This window comes from Gossypium raimondii, chromosome 4 (assembly GCF_025698545.1).
Source record: "Gossypium raimondii isolate GPD5lz chromosome 4, ASM2569854v1, whole genome shotgun sequence".
NCBI classification, from domain to species: Eukaryota; Viridiplantae; Streptophyta; class Magnoliopsida; order Malvales; family Malvaceae; genus Gossypium; species Gossypium raimondii.
This window is the reverse complement of record NC_068568.1, coordinates 41,389,243-41,404,438: the sequence shown is the minus strand read 5'-3', so window position 1 is coordinate 41,404,438 and position 15,196 is coordinate 41,389,243. Positions and strand designations below refer to the sequence as shown.

General features: G+C 33.9%; 3 protein-coding genes across 5 annotated transcripts; 2 read left to right on the top strand and 1 right to left on the bottom strand.

Moving 5' to 3' along the window:
* Nucleotides 1-1,319: 1,319 nt before the first annotated feature.
* On the bottom strand, nt 1,320-4,170 carry LOC105779752 (putative glucose-6-phosphate 1-epimerase). 2 transcript variants are annotated; one of them, XM_012603669.2, is made up of 9 exons: nt 3,775-4,170; nt 3,468-3,614; nt 2,950-3,024; nt 2,802-2,858; nt 2,545-2,702; nt 2,317-2,448; nt 1,974-2,076; nt 1,797-1,896; nt 1,320-1,715 (listed from the first exon to the last, which is right to left on the bottom strand). In XM_012603669.2, the coding sequence occupies exons 2-9, from the start codon at nt 3,543-3,545 to the stop codon at nt 1,498-1,500; spliced, it is 921 nt and encodes a 306-aa protein (XP_012459123.1). In that variant the 5' UTR covers nt 3,546-3,614; nt 3,775-4,170; the 3' UTR covers nt 1,320-1,497. The 2 variants fall into 2 exon arrangements, with proteins under 2 accessions (XP_012459123.1, XP_012459122.1); XM_012603668.2 differs by lacking the exon at nt 3,775-4,170 and having other exon boundaries at nt 2,950-3,070.
* Nucleotides 4,171-7,295: 3,125 nt separating this feature from the next.
* Nucleotides 7,296-10,421, top strand: LOC105779753 (ribosomal RNA-processing protein 8). The gene is made up of 9 exons (XM_012603670.2): nt 7,296-7,623; nt 7,706-7,767; nt 7,977-8,028; nt 8,408-8,522; nt 8,667-8,761; nt 9,204-9,310; nt 9,406-9,520; nt 9,856-9,900; nt 10,189-10,421. Exons 1-9 carry the CDS (start codon nt 7,447-7,449, stop codon nt 10,258-10,260), a joined length of 840 nt encoding a protein of 279 aa, XP_012459124.2. The 5' UTR covers nt 7,296-7,446; the 3' UTR covers nt 10,261-10,421.
* Nucleotides 10,422-11,088: 667 nt separating this feature from the next.
* On the top strand, nt 11,089-14,899 carry LOC105779751 (serine/threonine-protein kinase STY13). Of its 2 annotated transcripts, XM_052629630.1 has the most exons (7): nt 11,089-11,339; nt 12,013-12,068; nt 12,223-12,355; nt 12,543-12,738; nt 13,421-13,545; nt 13,643-13,801; nt 14,169-14,899. In XM_052629630.1, the coding sequence occupies exons 1-7, from the start codon at nt 11,331-11,333 to the stop codon at nt 14,481-14,483; spliced, it is 993 nt and encodes a 330-aa protein (XP_052485590.1). In that variant the 5' UTR covers nt 11,089-11,330; the 3' UTR covers nt 14,484-14,899. The 2 variants fall into 2 exon arrangements, with proteins under 2 accessions (XP_052485590.1, XP_012459120.1); XM_012603666.2 differs by lacking the exon at nt 11,089-11,339 and having other exon boundaries at nt 11,359-12,068.
* Nucleotides 14,900-15,196: the final 297 nt, after the last annotated feature.

The window sequence follows — 15,196 nt, the reverse complement described above, 5'->3', positions numbered from 1 at the left end:
ATTGGAGAGACTCTTTTTGGTTCTTCTATAAAAGAGCAGCTTGGAAAAGCCATGGAGCATCACAACCATAAATACAATAAAAAACAAAACCTGTTCCAAAAAAAAGATAAGAAAAGTTATGGCAGTGGACATGCTTGTAGCGACTCTCTTGATTGTCCTTTACCTGTTTCTTGGCCATTGGTATAGAAACCAAAACTCAGGGGTCAAGGTTTGGCCTATTGTTGGCCTGTTGCCTGCACTTGTTTCCAATGCAGAAGGAATCTTATATTTTTTCACTGACATGCGTAAGTTCTATGGGGGCGCGTTCAAGTTCAAGGGACTCTGGTTTCCAAGCTTGGACTTTGTTATCACCCATCCTATGAACATTCAACCAAATTTTACAAAGAAACCATGAAAACATTTGAGAAAGGTGCAGAGTTCAGGGAAATCTTTGAGCCCTTCGGCCAAGGAATTCTCACTTTGGACTCACACGTATGGAAGAGGCAAAGGAAGGTGCTGCAGTCATTAACCAAGAACAACAAGAAGTATGCAGCCTACTTACAAATGCTCGAGGGAAGTCTCATCCCGGTCCTCGAACATTTTCTGAGGCTTGGAACTGAACTTGACCTCAAAGATGTGCTTCACTTACGATTACATAGAGGAGGCTTTGCTTTATAGGAATGTGGTGCCTCAAATGGTTTGGGGATTGCAGAAATGGTTTCAACTTGGTGAGGAAAAAAAGCTGAGCAAAGGGTTGGGAATTGTGGATGATTTTGTGTACGACTGCATTTCATCGAGATAAGAGCAGTTAAGGTGATCCGAAGGCCGATGATCAGTTCGACTTGTTGACAGCTTATCTAGTGGAAGACGAATCAGATGTGTGATTTGGGAAAACCAGAAGCATAGGACTCACATGATTTTTCTGGCTCATCACATCACATCCGTCCGTCGAAAACAAGATTTTGGAAGAGATCAAAGCCAATTGTCCAGAAAGTAATGATGGGAAGATGGTGTGTTTCAGTGCAAGAGAGCTGAACAAGTTTGTTTACATACATGCAGCATTGTGCAAGACATTGAGACTGTATCCACCAGTACCTGTGAACAACAAATCTTCGATCGAAGCAGATGTACTTCCGAGCAGGGATTGTGTGGGACCGAGAACAAGGATTCTTCTATCAGTGTATTCAATGGGAAGAAGCGAAGAAATAGGGGGTGTGCAATGAACATAATCCTCAATAATCTTCCATTATGTTTCAAAACAACAGTTGTGGAGTATTGCTATGTATATACTTCAATTCATCTATAGATGTACTAAAATGGTTATCTTTAGCCAAAATATGTAAGAGTGAGAAAGTTTTCCATCTACTTATAGTATATATATATATATAATCCCTCTCAGACAATGTGAAATGCCCTATATTGGCAACTACTACACAACGAAGTGCATTTATATTTTACAGCAAATAGGACTAACTATTTGAATCATGAGAAAACCTTGATTTACTCTGAACCAGAGTTTCAGTGAAAGCCGTAAAGAACCTTCCGGGGATCCAACTGTCCGCTGCAATAACTAGAGGAGACTGTGGAGATCTCTTGTCGGCCTTTCCATTCTTCAAATGGTTTCAAGATGATCGGGGTTTCTATAACAGCAGAATCTACACATAGCATGGATTGATAATCCTCATCCCCTAAATCTTGCAGAGCCTTAGCCTTTTTATCCCATGGATTCCATACAACTGCACACAAAGTGAATGTTTAGATCCTTGGAAAGAATCAAGGATTACAAAAGCAAAGTAACTTAAGAAATTTGAATGAACCTGCATCCGGCATCCCATCCTTCCACAGTTCGAATGTCCTCTTCTTCTCGTGGTCAATGATGGCAATCTTTGTTGGGGTGCTCAAATATACTCTTTCAAACTAAAGCATAATAATTATATGTTTTTAGTTATGGTTTTAAGGCTTTACACATGGATATGAAAATACGAGAGGACTACCTCGCCATCAAAAGTGATTGCATCAGCTTGCTCAGTGAACCTTTGTCTGTTATTCAAATTGTCAAAGTAATCGAGCGTCTCCAAGCCCTCCACACGCACTTCACTGCAAATTTAACAGAGTTTTCCGACTCTTCTAAGCAAAGAATATGGAACTTCTTCCTCAATCATCAATGCATAATGCATAAGCAAAATAAAGCAAAAAAATGAGCAAAGCTGTCCTGATATGTCATCACTACAGTTCATGTTCGAATTTATATCAATTAGGGCAGTTCAACATTTAAAACCTTCTGGCCATTATTGCATGAAAAAGAAGAAACAGCGGTCAAAAAATCATGGCTCCAACCTGATGTCAGAGACAGAAAAATAGTTGCAGAGTGTGAACATGAAAGAGAAGGTCTTGTTATCCATATTCCTCACACGAGGGATCAACGTCAGCCTGCCAGCACTGAGAGTTACACGAAGACGCAATTCGAAGCTGCAAAATTGCAGGGTGATCAACATTCATCAGTGCATACATGAAGTCTGCTTTTCCACATTTAATCTCAAAAGAACACAGGATACACAAGCATACCAACGGGGCCAGATCTTTAGATCCTCTTCTGTAGACTTCAATATAAGATCCACCGATGACTGGTTGTTAGCAGGAGGCAAAGGCGAAGGATCACTGTCCAGTGACCACATTCGGTTCCGTGCAAACCCATGCTGCTCCAGTGAACCAAGATTTCCGAACTGCAACAACCAGCAATAAAATAAAGAACATACACCCTACCCTACCCTCAAGAATGTCTCTAAGCTTAAGGTTCTCCCAACTCCGTGGTATATACTAACCTGAGGAAAGCAGATGGGTATACCTCCCCTGATGGCTCTAGGTGGCTTCCAATTTGCCTAGGGATCACAGGAAAAACAGGTAAATACAAAGACAACACCAGCATTTTAAGATCGAAAAACATATAGAATAAAAGAAGAATTAATTCACCTTGCTGCTCATAAAAAGCAGTTCTTCCCTTCTTTCGTTCTTCCATGAAACAACTTGTCCACCATAGAGTAGCACCTGAAACTCTTTTATGTCAATTTTGAAGCACCCTTTATGTACTAATCTGATAGAAAATTCCAGTAGCAAAGAAAAGGGAGAAAGATGGTTAACATATTTGATAAACACATCCACACACACACATACATCTTTCGAAATGTTATCAACTTTTATCCATCAATTCAAGAGTTATAATCATAGCAACAACCCCATTATTTGATAATCAGATTCAATCTAACCTGTTTAATTATGTAAACTTTAAAATAAAAAAGGACTTGAGCTTTAAAACAAGATATTTATCTCAAAGTAAAATTATATCTGATAACCATATTCACCGTTAAAATATCAATCTTCCCTACTTTTCACTCTATTGCTTCAGATTCACCTGGCCATTTCCTTTTTCACTGCAAATTTCTCTAAATTTCTTGTTGATAAAAATTCAGGGAAAAGAAGGCAAAACAAACCTCAGCAGATGAACCGGTTGGTTCAGTGAGTATAATTCTGGGCAATCCATCAACATCATGAACTAGATTCATTGGCATAGCTTTTGGCCTTAATCTGGCCCTTATGCTACTTGAAAATGGATTTACTTTCCCTTTCCTCCACTCCAGCTACACCATAAACATAAAAAAAAAAAAAAAGCCCCAGTAAAACAAACATGCAAACAAACAAGAAAAGCAGGAAAATTTTCACATCAAGATTTCATATTTGAATAAAAGAACAAGTTAACACGACAAACCCACATTAGATAAACAAAAAATTAGAACTTACATTTACAGTTGTGAATGTGATGATAAGGAATATATATATATTTAATGAATAAAAAGAAAAGAAATGGAAGATTTTGGTAGTAATATCAGTTTCGACTATGAAGAACACCCAACTTTTCACCAACTCCCAAGTTGGAGAGAAAGCTGTGAAATAAGGAAGTAAAGAATATTAAAAATTGAATATGAATGAAGAATACGTGTGTCTAGAAGAGAGAAAAAGAAAAAGAAGAGGAAGTTATGGTGAAATGAATGAAGGATATCCAAAGAAAACACATCAAATGTTAACTATTTGTAATGCTTTTTGTCATTGGATACTCTGTCTTCCTTCTCTGTCTGTCTCTTTCATTGTACATCTGATGTTGTGTGTTTTGTCTTTGATTTTTTCTCTTTACTTCTTCTTTCTTTCACTTTGCCATGTCTATTCTCAACCAATTTTTATTTCACTACATCAATATTTCTTGCTCTTAACTACCCTTATTATCCAAATTTGATGCCAATCAAGATTTCATAATAATTTTGAAATTAATTGTGATTTAATATCAATCAAAATTTTTATTTTAATGATCATTTTCATTAATTTTAAATATTTATTACCTTTCTCAAACTCTTAAAATAAAAAAAAATATGTGTTTAAAGGCATTCAAAGAATTTTTTTTTAAAGTTGCTTAATTGATTTTAAAATAAATTCCTAAATATTTTTGTTTAGATGCTTTTATTTTTATATGTTAAATTTAAAAATAGTATACTAAGTCAGAGGTGCTTAACCATTGAAGAGGAAGAATCTCAATCTCAGAGGATTAGGTTCATTGAAGTTTGACACGTACATCAGTGATCTTTTAAGGAAAATTTTAAAATAATCAACGGTTCTAATTGGTTTATTGAAATCTAAATTTTGTCTGTTTTCATTATTAGTGATGGGAAAATATTGAGTCCACGTCATTCACACCCCTAATGAAAATGTTCAAATTGTAAAAATTTCCCCTTCATTTTTAATTTTTACTTGGAGGGCCCATACCCTTTTATATTATATTTCTTGGTAACTCTTCCAATATTTTATCGTTTATTTTCAAATTTTCTAATCGACATAAATACTGGAAAATTGTTGATATATTTTTAAATAAGTCTTATGTTTTTATTATATTTAAATATTTTTTACAAATTTTACTATAAATAAAATTACATTAAAAGATTTACAAACTGGCCTAGAGATCTTCATTTTACTATTACTTTTATATTATTATATTTTAATTTAGTTATTTTTAGTTAATGTATTTTTAATTTTAAAATTTTAATCCTAATTAAATTTTAGTCTTAATGATTTTAATGATTATCACCTAAATAAGAGCTGAAATTTTAAATTTTGAAAAATATAAAAATAAAAATTAAATTCACTTATAATACCTAAATAATTTAATTATTATCAATATTAAAATTAAAAAAAAAAAAAAGGGTAAGATGGTGTTAGGAATAGGGTAGGTAGGTAAGAGAGATAAGGGGTAGGCAAATTGCAAGCAAACAAACAAATCTATTGTAAGGCTTAGGTATTCTTTTCAAACTTTCGGTGTATTTCTCATTTCATCCAATCTAATCTTAACCCTACCTTACATCATTTTCACTCTTTTAATATTTCATATCAATCCTTAACTCCTATATTTTTTATAATAATATATTATTAAATATTTTAAAAAAATCATTTTTAAATATGCATTACCACTAAATATTATATAATATGTTGATATTAAAATTTATCATATATCCAATTTGTCCTCTCCTTACCTTAGGAGGAGTAAGGGGCGATGCTTGAGACATGCCGTCCAGTATCCCTCATTTTTTTGATCCGAACATTTCCCGTAGACATTGCTAGGGTTCCACGGGGGACCTAAGCTACCATATTGTTCGAATCGAAAGCCCCTAATTCATTACGAGGCTTCCAACTCCCGCCCAACTCAAAGTCAACACTGTAGAATCCATTCAAGCTAGCATCGAACAAGCAATAATAATGGAACACTTTTCGGAGGGTAATGTACCTGGTAGGGGTGATATCGATTTGGTTCGATTGAGTTTTTTAAATTTTATAAATTTTTAAAATTATTCATTATAAATTCGTTTGGTTTGATTTTTGATTTTTTCAAATAAATTTTTGATTTTGATATTTTTAGATTTATTTTGATAAAATAGTTTTGTTTTATTGCTTTTAAACATTATTTGACAAAATTTCAATATCTTTTCTATAAATATTTCTAAAAATCAATAATTCTTTTAACAACTTTTAAATTACTTTCACTATTTTAAATATAAAATATTTATTTTTATATCATAATAAATTAAAATTTATTATATATTAAATAAAAAATAGAATTTGGTTCAATTTAAGGTAATCCCAATTTTTGAACTTACATTCCATAAATCGTCAAAAGACTTCGATTTGGGTTGATTTTCGGTTTGGTCGATTTTTTTGCTCACCCATAATCCCTGGGCACAACAACAAAACCCTATTCTGTAGATCAATTAACACTAGAAATTTTATCACATGCGTATATGTGTGAAAATCACGAATTTAGAATACATATGTGTGTTTGAAAATAACATACAATAAATAATAAAACATATATTTGAAGCTAATTAATAATGACACATAAAATATGTATAATATTAAAATTAAAATAATTAAATTAAATTGTGACACTAACTTAATCAATAACATTATTAATGCTAGAAATTTTATCACACGCTGTGCATATGTAAACTACATACTTAGAACACATATGTTAGTTTAAAAATAACATATAATAGTGTACACAAATTTTGAATTGAATATTGACTTTAAAGATTTGGAGTCAAATTTTATTTATGAACTTTGAAAAAGTTACAATTTTTAATATAAAAGAAACTCTAATTTTTTCTCCGATTTAACTTTGATCTAAGGGTCATTTAAACTTGATCTAGGAATGATGTGGTTTACTTCAAGGGTTCTTGAGACTTGATCTTCAAGTTAAGTTTGGCGAGAATTTGATTTGATTTGAATTTAAGAGTAATCAAACTTTATCTTAAAAATAAGTTTGGATCCAAGGGTCATCTAAACTTGATTTTGGATGATTATGTCTGCTTCAATTATCATGATGACTTATTCTTGAAACACGATTTGGTCTTACATCTTTAGGTGAACTGATATTGTATTTATCAAAATTTTCTCAAAATTTTTTGTAAAAAACTTCTAGACTTTTTGAACTCGTAGAACCAACGCCGTTGCTTCCAAATATAATAACAAGCTGACGCGAAACAACTCTTCCGATTTGTGTCCATTATTATTCTAAGTATTAAAAAATATTTTTTATTAATATTAATATATTTTTATAATTAAAAATAAATATTTAAATATTTAAATAAAAGTAAAGTGGAGCCAAGGCGATCTCTTACCCAAGATCCGATTGGGCGACTCATGGACAGTTTTAATAGCTTATATGGCAACTCCTCTGTTGGTCCTCTCGGATTAGCCTTTAGCAGTGATATTTGGGCTTCAAAAACACATGTATTGACTTAGAATGGCTGAAAACAGCCCAATTCCTCTGCAAAAACCTTCGCCCAATTCTTCTGCAGGAATGAATCCCTTGTCTTAAAACTAAGAGCAAAGGACTTTGGAAGCTGTCAAGAATAGAGCAGAAAACCAGACACGATGAAAGAAGAACAAAGCAGAAAGCGGAGAAGGGGGAAACACAAGAAACCCCAAAAAACCCAACCATCTTTGCTACCTAAACACTCAACAAAGCTTCACAAAAAGACCCATCAACAAAAAAACCCTGCCCATCAATCTTCTTCTTCTTCCTTAAAATCCTCTAGTTTTCTTGACAAGGTTACTTCTATATGTATTCGCATATATTTAAATATATATCTGATATTGGATTTATTTTTATGGGATTTATTTCAATATGCAGATGAAAGCAAGGCTAGCTGGTGGGCATTTTAGGATGATCAATGAAAAGCTTTACACTTGCACGTATGTTCTCTTTCTTTTCACTTCTCTTCTATTTGAATTTAGTTGCGTATTGGTTTTGCTCAAGTCCAAAGGAGGAAAAGAGAGAAGTTTTGTTTCTTTGCCTTATGTACAAGCGGTGCTTTATTTTTGTTTTTAGTTAATTTTTAATTGAAGTTGTAGCTTTTCGACTTAGTACTGCAAATTCAGCTTCGTTTCTTGTGTTTTCTTAGTGGTAAAGAAGCACTGGACTATTTCAAGGAAGACCCAGAATTGTTTGACATGGTAAGCTTTAAAATTATTCCTATTCTTCTATTTAGCTTCTGTATGATATTCAATTGCATTCCATGAAATTACATGTCTTTTTTTTTATATATTTTCTTGTGATAACTATTTGCTTCTGAAATTGAATCCTTAGACAGCTTACAACTCAGCTGCAATGACTTCTAGTAGGATCTTTGCATTGAATTCGTTTGTTATGCTTGTGCTAGGCCAAATAGGTGTTGAACTATTATTGTTATGTAACCATGTTGATGCATCTAAACTGCCTTTTGTTTCCTTGTCATTCATGGTTCATGAATGGTAGTTCTAAGTTCAAACTGATGTTCTTAAGTCTGATATTGAAGCTGCATTCTGGACTTATACATTTTGCTCACTTGGCCAGTACCATGCAGGATATCAAGAGCAAATGTCACATTGGCCTGAGCTGCCAGTCAATATAATCATAAAATGGCTGAAGGAACGTAGTTCTTCTTTGATCGTAGCTGATTTTGGATGTGGTGAGAATTTGGTTAACTGGATTTTGCCTTTGTGTATTGCAATGATAATTTCTTGAACTCATATCCATTATAAATGTTTAACTACATCCGTTATATCTTGTTTTGGCTCTTCTTCCATTGTCATCCTGCTCAATTTTATCACAGGCGACGCACGCGTTGCAAAAAATGTGAAGAATAAAGTTTTCTCGATCGATCTTGTCTCAAACGATCCTTCAGTAATTTCTTGTGATATGTCAAACGTAAGCCCCTCCTTCATCCTTTATACAAGCTTGTTATGATCATTGCATGAGTCCTTGCTGTCATCACTGAGTGTTATTACATAATTTTGATCCATCAGTAGGTATACTGCATATGCTATCGGTTATATAGTATCTGTAGAGAAAACTACTGTCTGCCTGCAACTATAAGTTGCCTGATTCAAAATTGGTTCCATAGGATACCATACAACCAAATACCTAGTTTAATTACCTTTTAAAATGAAAGAAAACACGACAAGTAGATGGTTCCGTTTATAGGTTTCATTTTCGACAATGAATGCAAGCTGTTCTATATGGATCGAAGATAAGAGTTTAAGAATCTCTGCCTCTCTACATGTGCACATATGTGTCCGAATGTTTGAGAACACAAAGTATTGGGTGCTTTCAGTGTAGTAATTGATTGTTTTTTGAAATTTTCTGGCAGACACCACTTCGTCCTTCATCGGTAGATGTTGCTGTCTTTTGCCTTTCATTGATGGGGACGAACTATGCTAGTTACCTTAAAGAAGCATGTAGAGTTCTTAAGCCAAGGTTTGCTGAGCTTTAATATATTGTTTAATGTTTGTTGTTACCCTTTTTTTAATGAGTTTTTCGTTAATTAACCCACTTGTTTTGGTTCTTCACAGTGGTTGGCTTTTGATAGCAGAGGTAAAGAGCAGATTTGATCCAAATAATGGAGGAGCAGACCCAAATATGTTTTCAAAAGCTGTTTGTGAGATGGGATTTACTTCAGCATTGAAGGTTATTATCTTTCTTTTATCGGTTAATATGTAAAATCAACCCTAAAATTATACGCCCTTTAACAATTTGGTCAAACTAGCCTAATGGACTAAATTGACTAATACTAAGATGGCATTAATATTTAAAATATATATATATTTGGCTTGAGAATGGCAATTTGATATTGGTTTTATCACATAACATTAGCATTTTATATAACCGCTCTATTGGAGTAATCGAATACAAGGTTTGGTACCTAATTGTGATTTTATGTAACTTACATATGGACCCTTTTATTTACATCAAAGCATACCATTTATCCTTAGCTAACTCATTCAATTCAACCCTATTTGCAGGATTTCTCAAATAAGATGTTTGTTCTATTATACTTCAAGAAAAAGGTTAGTGACTTTTTTTTCTCTCTTTATTGTGTTGTTCCGACTTTCCATTTTTATTGAAGTACTCGTGTTTGACGTCTGTGTCCGACACATTTTAGATATGGGTATGAGATTTGACCTTCCAAGGATCCTTCAAATGCATGTAAAAAACTTACCAAACACATACCACTATTTGACATTTGCACCAGATTTCGAGTAAACAAAGCTGATATGGGATGGCATGGCAAGAATTATATGTAGTTCCATTCATATCCATTGTTCCTTAACCTCTGTTCATATTTTCCATTGTAGGAAAACAAAAGTTCAAATGGGAGAGAAATTGAATGGCCAGAGTTGAAGCCTTGTATATACAAGCGTCGTTGAGATTAGCCTATTCTTTTATTTGCTTTGATAAGTCAAGCTTGTTGTCAATCATAGATCCACATTAATGTAATGTTAGGCCACATTTTAGCAACTGTTTTTGTTCATTGTTATCATTTTTATTTGAGACGATCAAAGAACGAGGCCTGATCATTTCATGACTATGAGTTTTGGCAGTTTTAGCTATGTTGCCTGGATTTTTTTTCTTGAAATATCTATTTAAATATGAATATAGCTTTTAATCATTCAATGCGTAGAAAATCTTTACAAAGATTAACATATCTATTACGTTTAACACTGGAATCAATCTTCTCAACAGACCATGTTAGTTAAATTTTACTTGGACGAAATAGGCTCAAACAAAAATATCACCGAAATTAGTCCCACAATTATTATATATTCTACAAATACCATAAAATACAATAGAGAGAAAAACATAGATATATACTTGTGAAATATATGATTATACTGAAATAAAAGGTAAAGAATAAATAAAATAAGGAAAGGTTAACAAGAGACATGTGAGAAGCAATGGAAGGTGGAAGAAGCTAACATGTCTGCCCTACTTATCCTTTTTATATCCAACACCACCAGAATGCATCACATGAAAATACCCAACTCTCAATCTCATGTCTCTTCCAAATTTTGTACTAGCTTTGGTTTTGAAATTATATAAAACACCCAAAACAATCTAGCCCTACCGAAAGAGAGAGCAACTGCCTTAATAATTTGTTTTCAGTGCATGGTTTCATAAGAAAGTGGATTTAATCAACAATTATTTAATCTCATTCTCATCATATGATATGAGCCATCTCATGAACCTTATGCAGACTGATTTGTTACTTTTTCATGTTTGGTTTATGATCAAATACAAAATTAGTTCAAGAAACAAACAATAGAAATCGCTATTGTTTAAGATTCACAAGGAATAACACTAGGAAATCAGAAGGGAAAAAAAAGAACCCAGCTTTCATTGCACTTCCGTAGTTCTATTACAATAACTTTCAACAATTAAATAATCTCTGTGTCTGTCTCTTATCAATAGCCAGTAACCAGTTCTTATCCCACCATTAATGCTCCCGGTACTCCAATAATTCTTCCTTTCATTTCCTTCATCTTAATATAATTCAACTATTTCATTTCTTTGCTTACTCAGCTCACGTCCCATAAAAAAAACTTATCTTTGTTTTTAAAATTATTTTCTTGTGTCAGCACTTGCTTGTTTGCTGAAGGGTCTTTTCTATTGTGTGTTATCTCTCTCTGGGTTTATATATTTCAATTTTCTATTACTACATATTCGTTTTATTTTACTAAATTTTTTGTTTGTTGCGGGTTGTCTGCTGAGAACATGTGGGACTTTATTCCTTGCCTCCCATTAAAGGGCAGTTCTTGATGGTTTTTTGGATCTACAATCCCTGATTTTTGGGATGGTTTTATTGTTTTAAAGCTGGGAAAATAAATTTAAAAAAAAAAGTAAAAATTCAGGCTTTAGGTTCTTTAATGTAGGCAAAGGCATGTCCTTTGTTTCCTCTGTTTTTTTTGCCCTTCAGCTATGAAAAGTTTGAGTTTCTGAGCTTTTCATGTTCCCTTCAAATGCGGGATTTTCGAAAGGGTACCTTATTGTTTGTTCAATAGATTTAGTTTGTTTTATTCTTGTTTTAAAAAGGGCGGTTTCAAAGTATGGGGTCTGGAAATGATTTTTTTTCAACTCAAGAGTTCAATTTAGATGCTAAGTGGTTGATTGATCCTCAGCAGCTTTTTGTTGGTCCTAAGATTGGTGAAGGTGCTCATGCTAAAGTATATGAGGGAAAGTAAGTCAATTTCCTTTGGATTCTACTTCATCCTGTCTGACCTTTTGATCAACTTTGAAGAACAAAAAGCTTGTGTTTCTTGATAATTTGATTATCTGTAGCTGTTATTATGTAACGGTTATCTCGTGTAATTTAATCCATTGAATGCATTTAGATACAAGGATGAGACTGTCGCTATTAAAGTTGTTCGAAGAGGGGAAACCCCTGAAGAGATTGCAAGGAGAGAAGGAAGGTTTGCAAGGGAAGTTGCAATGTTATCCAGAGTTCAACATAGAAATCTAGTGAAGGTTGTTGAATTATTATATATGCCATTAATTTCTTGTTGCTGACTTATGTTTTTTTTTTTTTTTTTTTTGTGTGTGCGTGTGTGGATATTGTTAATGAATATCTGCAAATCATGAAGTTTGTAAGTTATATCAATTGGAAATAGGTTCATATCATATCTTAGTTATCAGAGATTTTATCTGTTTCCAGTTTATTGGAGCTTGCAAGGAGCCTATCATGGTCATAGTAACTGAGCTCTTACAAGGTGGGACATTGCGTAAGTACCTTCTGAATTTGCGGCCGAAGTGCTTGGACTTGCGTGTAGCGATTGGGTTTGCACTTGATATCGCTCGTGCAATGGAATGCTTACACTCCCATGGAATCATTCATCGGGACCTGAAACCTGGTATGACTAGTGTGTTTATAAGCCTGATTTAGTAGTGTTCTTAGAAAAGGTTAAAACTTCTATGTTTAATTACATTTTTGTCTCCATGTATCTGTAAGATTTGGTGTTTACAGCTTTATGGCTTTTGTTCCTTTATATTGTTCTAGTCCAACTCGTAAAACAGCAAAAGGAATCCAAAATAACCAATGGTGTGTGTTGCAAGTTATGTTATCCACCATTAAGAGTTTACAACTGATGAGTCCTGTTTTCCATATTTGTATGGGGCCACTGATAATTTGATCAGTATAATTTACTTACCTTCGAAAAGAAATACGAAAAAGAAAAAGTTTTTCTTTGAAATACCAATGCATGTACCAAAGATCTATTGCTTATAATGATAAACGTAAGATGATTGGCGCGCAGGCGATTTGACATAATATAAGATGGCTTAACGTTCAAGATGTGGCATTTGGGGTTTTGCAAGATCCAGTTATTTTGCTTGCTGACACCCTAGTTGTTTTCACCAATGCTTTTATTGGGCCATATAGTAGGTGTTGGAGGGATTGAATATGCTATTTATGATTCCAACAGCAAATTTAACTTGAAGTAAATGAAAGTAGCAACAGTCTTTAATGAAATTTATGCAATATTGCTGTCACCTCTCTTAGGTATGCATGATCCTGATAATTTCTTCTTTTCTCAGAGAACTTGATCTTGACCGAAGACCATAAGACAGTTAAGCTAGCAGATTTTGGTTTAGCCAGGGAAGAATCGTTAACCGAAATGATGACTGCTGAGACCGGGACATATCGTTGGATGGCTCCTGAGGTAATGTACTGACCTATTCAGAACTTAAAATCGACTTTTCTTCCCTTCAGATTTTTTTTTTTTTTTGAGATGCCGACCCTTTTACATATGTTAACAGCTTTATAGCACGGTCACACTAAGGCAGGGAGAGAAAAAGCATTACAATCATAAGGTGGATGCCTACAGCTTTGCTATTGTGTTGTGGGAACTCATCCATAACAAGTTGCCTTTTGAAGGCATGTCAAATTTACAAGCGGCTTATGCAGCTGCTTTTAAGGTAATGATGTGCAGTCTTTTTCTTATAAAATTTTTTTGTTATTAATGATTTCTTGAGTATGTGCTTGTTAGCCTGCCTTTGAAAAGCTCGCCTGATACTATGTACCATGAATATCACCGTAATACTAATATGTTATGGTCGAAAATTACCTGACCACTGTTGAACCTGGATAGTTCTACCTTATCTTATACATAAGTGATTTGGAGAGTGTCCAGTTCTCGATGATGCTAGAGTAGCATGCATCTTGAAAGCTGTTCAAAGTTTGTGTTTGCCAAGAATAAGCTCATATACGATTAAGTTTCTTCAAATGCAACTATGGTATTCCGGTATTGGCATCGTGGTCTAAGTTTTAACTATGTTGTTTCAGAATGTCAGGCCTAGTGCCGAGGACCTTCCGGAAGATTTGGCATCAATTGTGACTTCATGTTGGCAAGAGGATCCAAATGCTCGGCCCAATTTCAGCCAAATCATACAGATGCTATTACACTATCTCTCGACCATTTCACCACCCGAGCCTGTGATGCCTCCTAAGAGAACGACTTCAGAAAATGCTGTATTGCCACCGGAGTCTCCTGGTACAAGTTCATTGATGGCTGCAAGAGATGACGTAGTGGAAACCCCAAAAGCCACTGAAGAAGACCAGCCTAGAAGCTTCCTGTTCTGCTTCAACCAGTGTTACTGAATCTCTCAGATGCACAACTTCACTTTCGAGGATATCACAAACTAATATTTAGGGGAGTTCAATAAGATAACTAGTCTCGGATATTAGAAAGAATACAATCTAATCGGATTAGTTTAGTTCAGTTATAACATGTATATGACAGAAAGCTGTCTGGTATGAATCTGATGTGTCTGTTAGCTTTACATACTGATTTACATGAATTTTAGAATGCCCTGACCAAGATGGTTCAGAAAACTTATGGGGTTTAGGGGTTGCTGTGATGGAAATATCAATGTATATAAGGTGCATCCTAATGCCTATGCTCTTGTTTTCTTCTTTAGACATTGCATTAGCTTTTACGTTTTGACATGCTATGCTACTCCAACTCGGATACGAGTGTTGTCTGTATAAAATTTCAAGGGGTTTTTGAAGGGTTATATTACTGTATCATGTTCAATATATGTAAGATGCCAATACTGCAAAAAGAAAAAAGGTTAATGAAGAGCTGGAGCAACGAAGTTAATAACTTCAATAGCATTATTCATAATCTTTGATTTCGTTTTTAGTGAACTGAGTAGCTGGCTTGAGAATGATTGACAAGATCTGTAAAAAGGGGACGAAAAGGTTAAAGAAAATTAATCTGCGAGTGAGAGGAAAACTAGCAAGACTTTGGTCTTAATTATCATAAATTTAATGTTTAAGAACATCCTATCACTTATTCTTTTCTTGATTTT

Coding starts and splice junctions, on each gene's coding strand:
- LOC105779753 (XM_012603670.2), top strand. CDS start 7,447: ATGAAAGAAGAACAAAGCAGAAAGCGGAGAAGGGGGAAACACAAGAAA. Junction 8,762..9,203: donor TTTCTTGTGATATGTCAAAC/GTAAGCCCCTCC, acceptor ATTTTCTGGCAG/ACACCACTTCGTCCTTCATC. Junction 9,901..10,188: donor TATTATACTTCAAGAAAAAG/GTTAGTGACTTT, acceptor TTTCCATTGTAG/GAAAACAAAAGTTCAAATGG.
- LOC105779752 (XM_012603668.2), bottom strand. CDS start 3,526: ATGATGTTGATGGATTGCCCAGAATTATACTCACTGAACCAACCGGTT. Junction 2,703..2,801: donor TACCCATCTGCTTTCCTCAG/GTTAGTATATAC, acceptor TGGTTGTTGCAG/TTCGGAAATCTTGGTTCACT. Junction 1,897..1,973: donor CAATCACTTTTGATGGCGAG/GTAGTCCTCTCG, acceptor ATTATGCTTTAG/TTTGAAAGAGTATATTTGAG.
- LOC105779751 (XM_012603666.2), top strand. CDS start 11,938: ATGGGGTCTGGAAATGATTTTTTTTCAACTCAAGAGTTCAATTTAGAT. Junction 13,546..13,642: donor ATCGTTGGATGGCTCCTGAG/GTAATGTACTGA, acceptor ATATGTTAACAG/CTTTATAGCACGGTCACACT. Junction 13,802..14,168: donor CTTATGCAGCTGCTTTTAAG/GTAATGATGTGC, acceptor ATGTTGTTTCAG/AATGTCAGGCCTAGTGCCGA.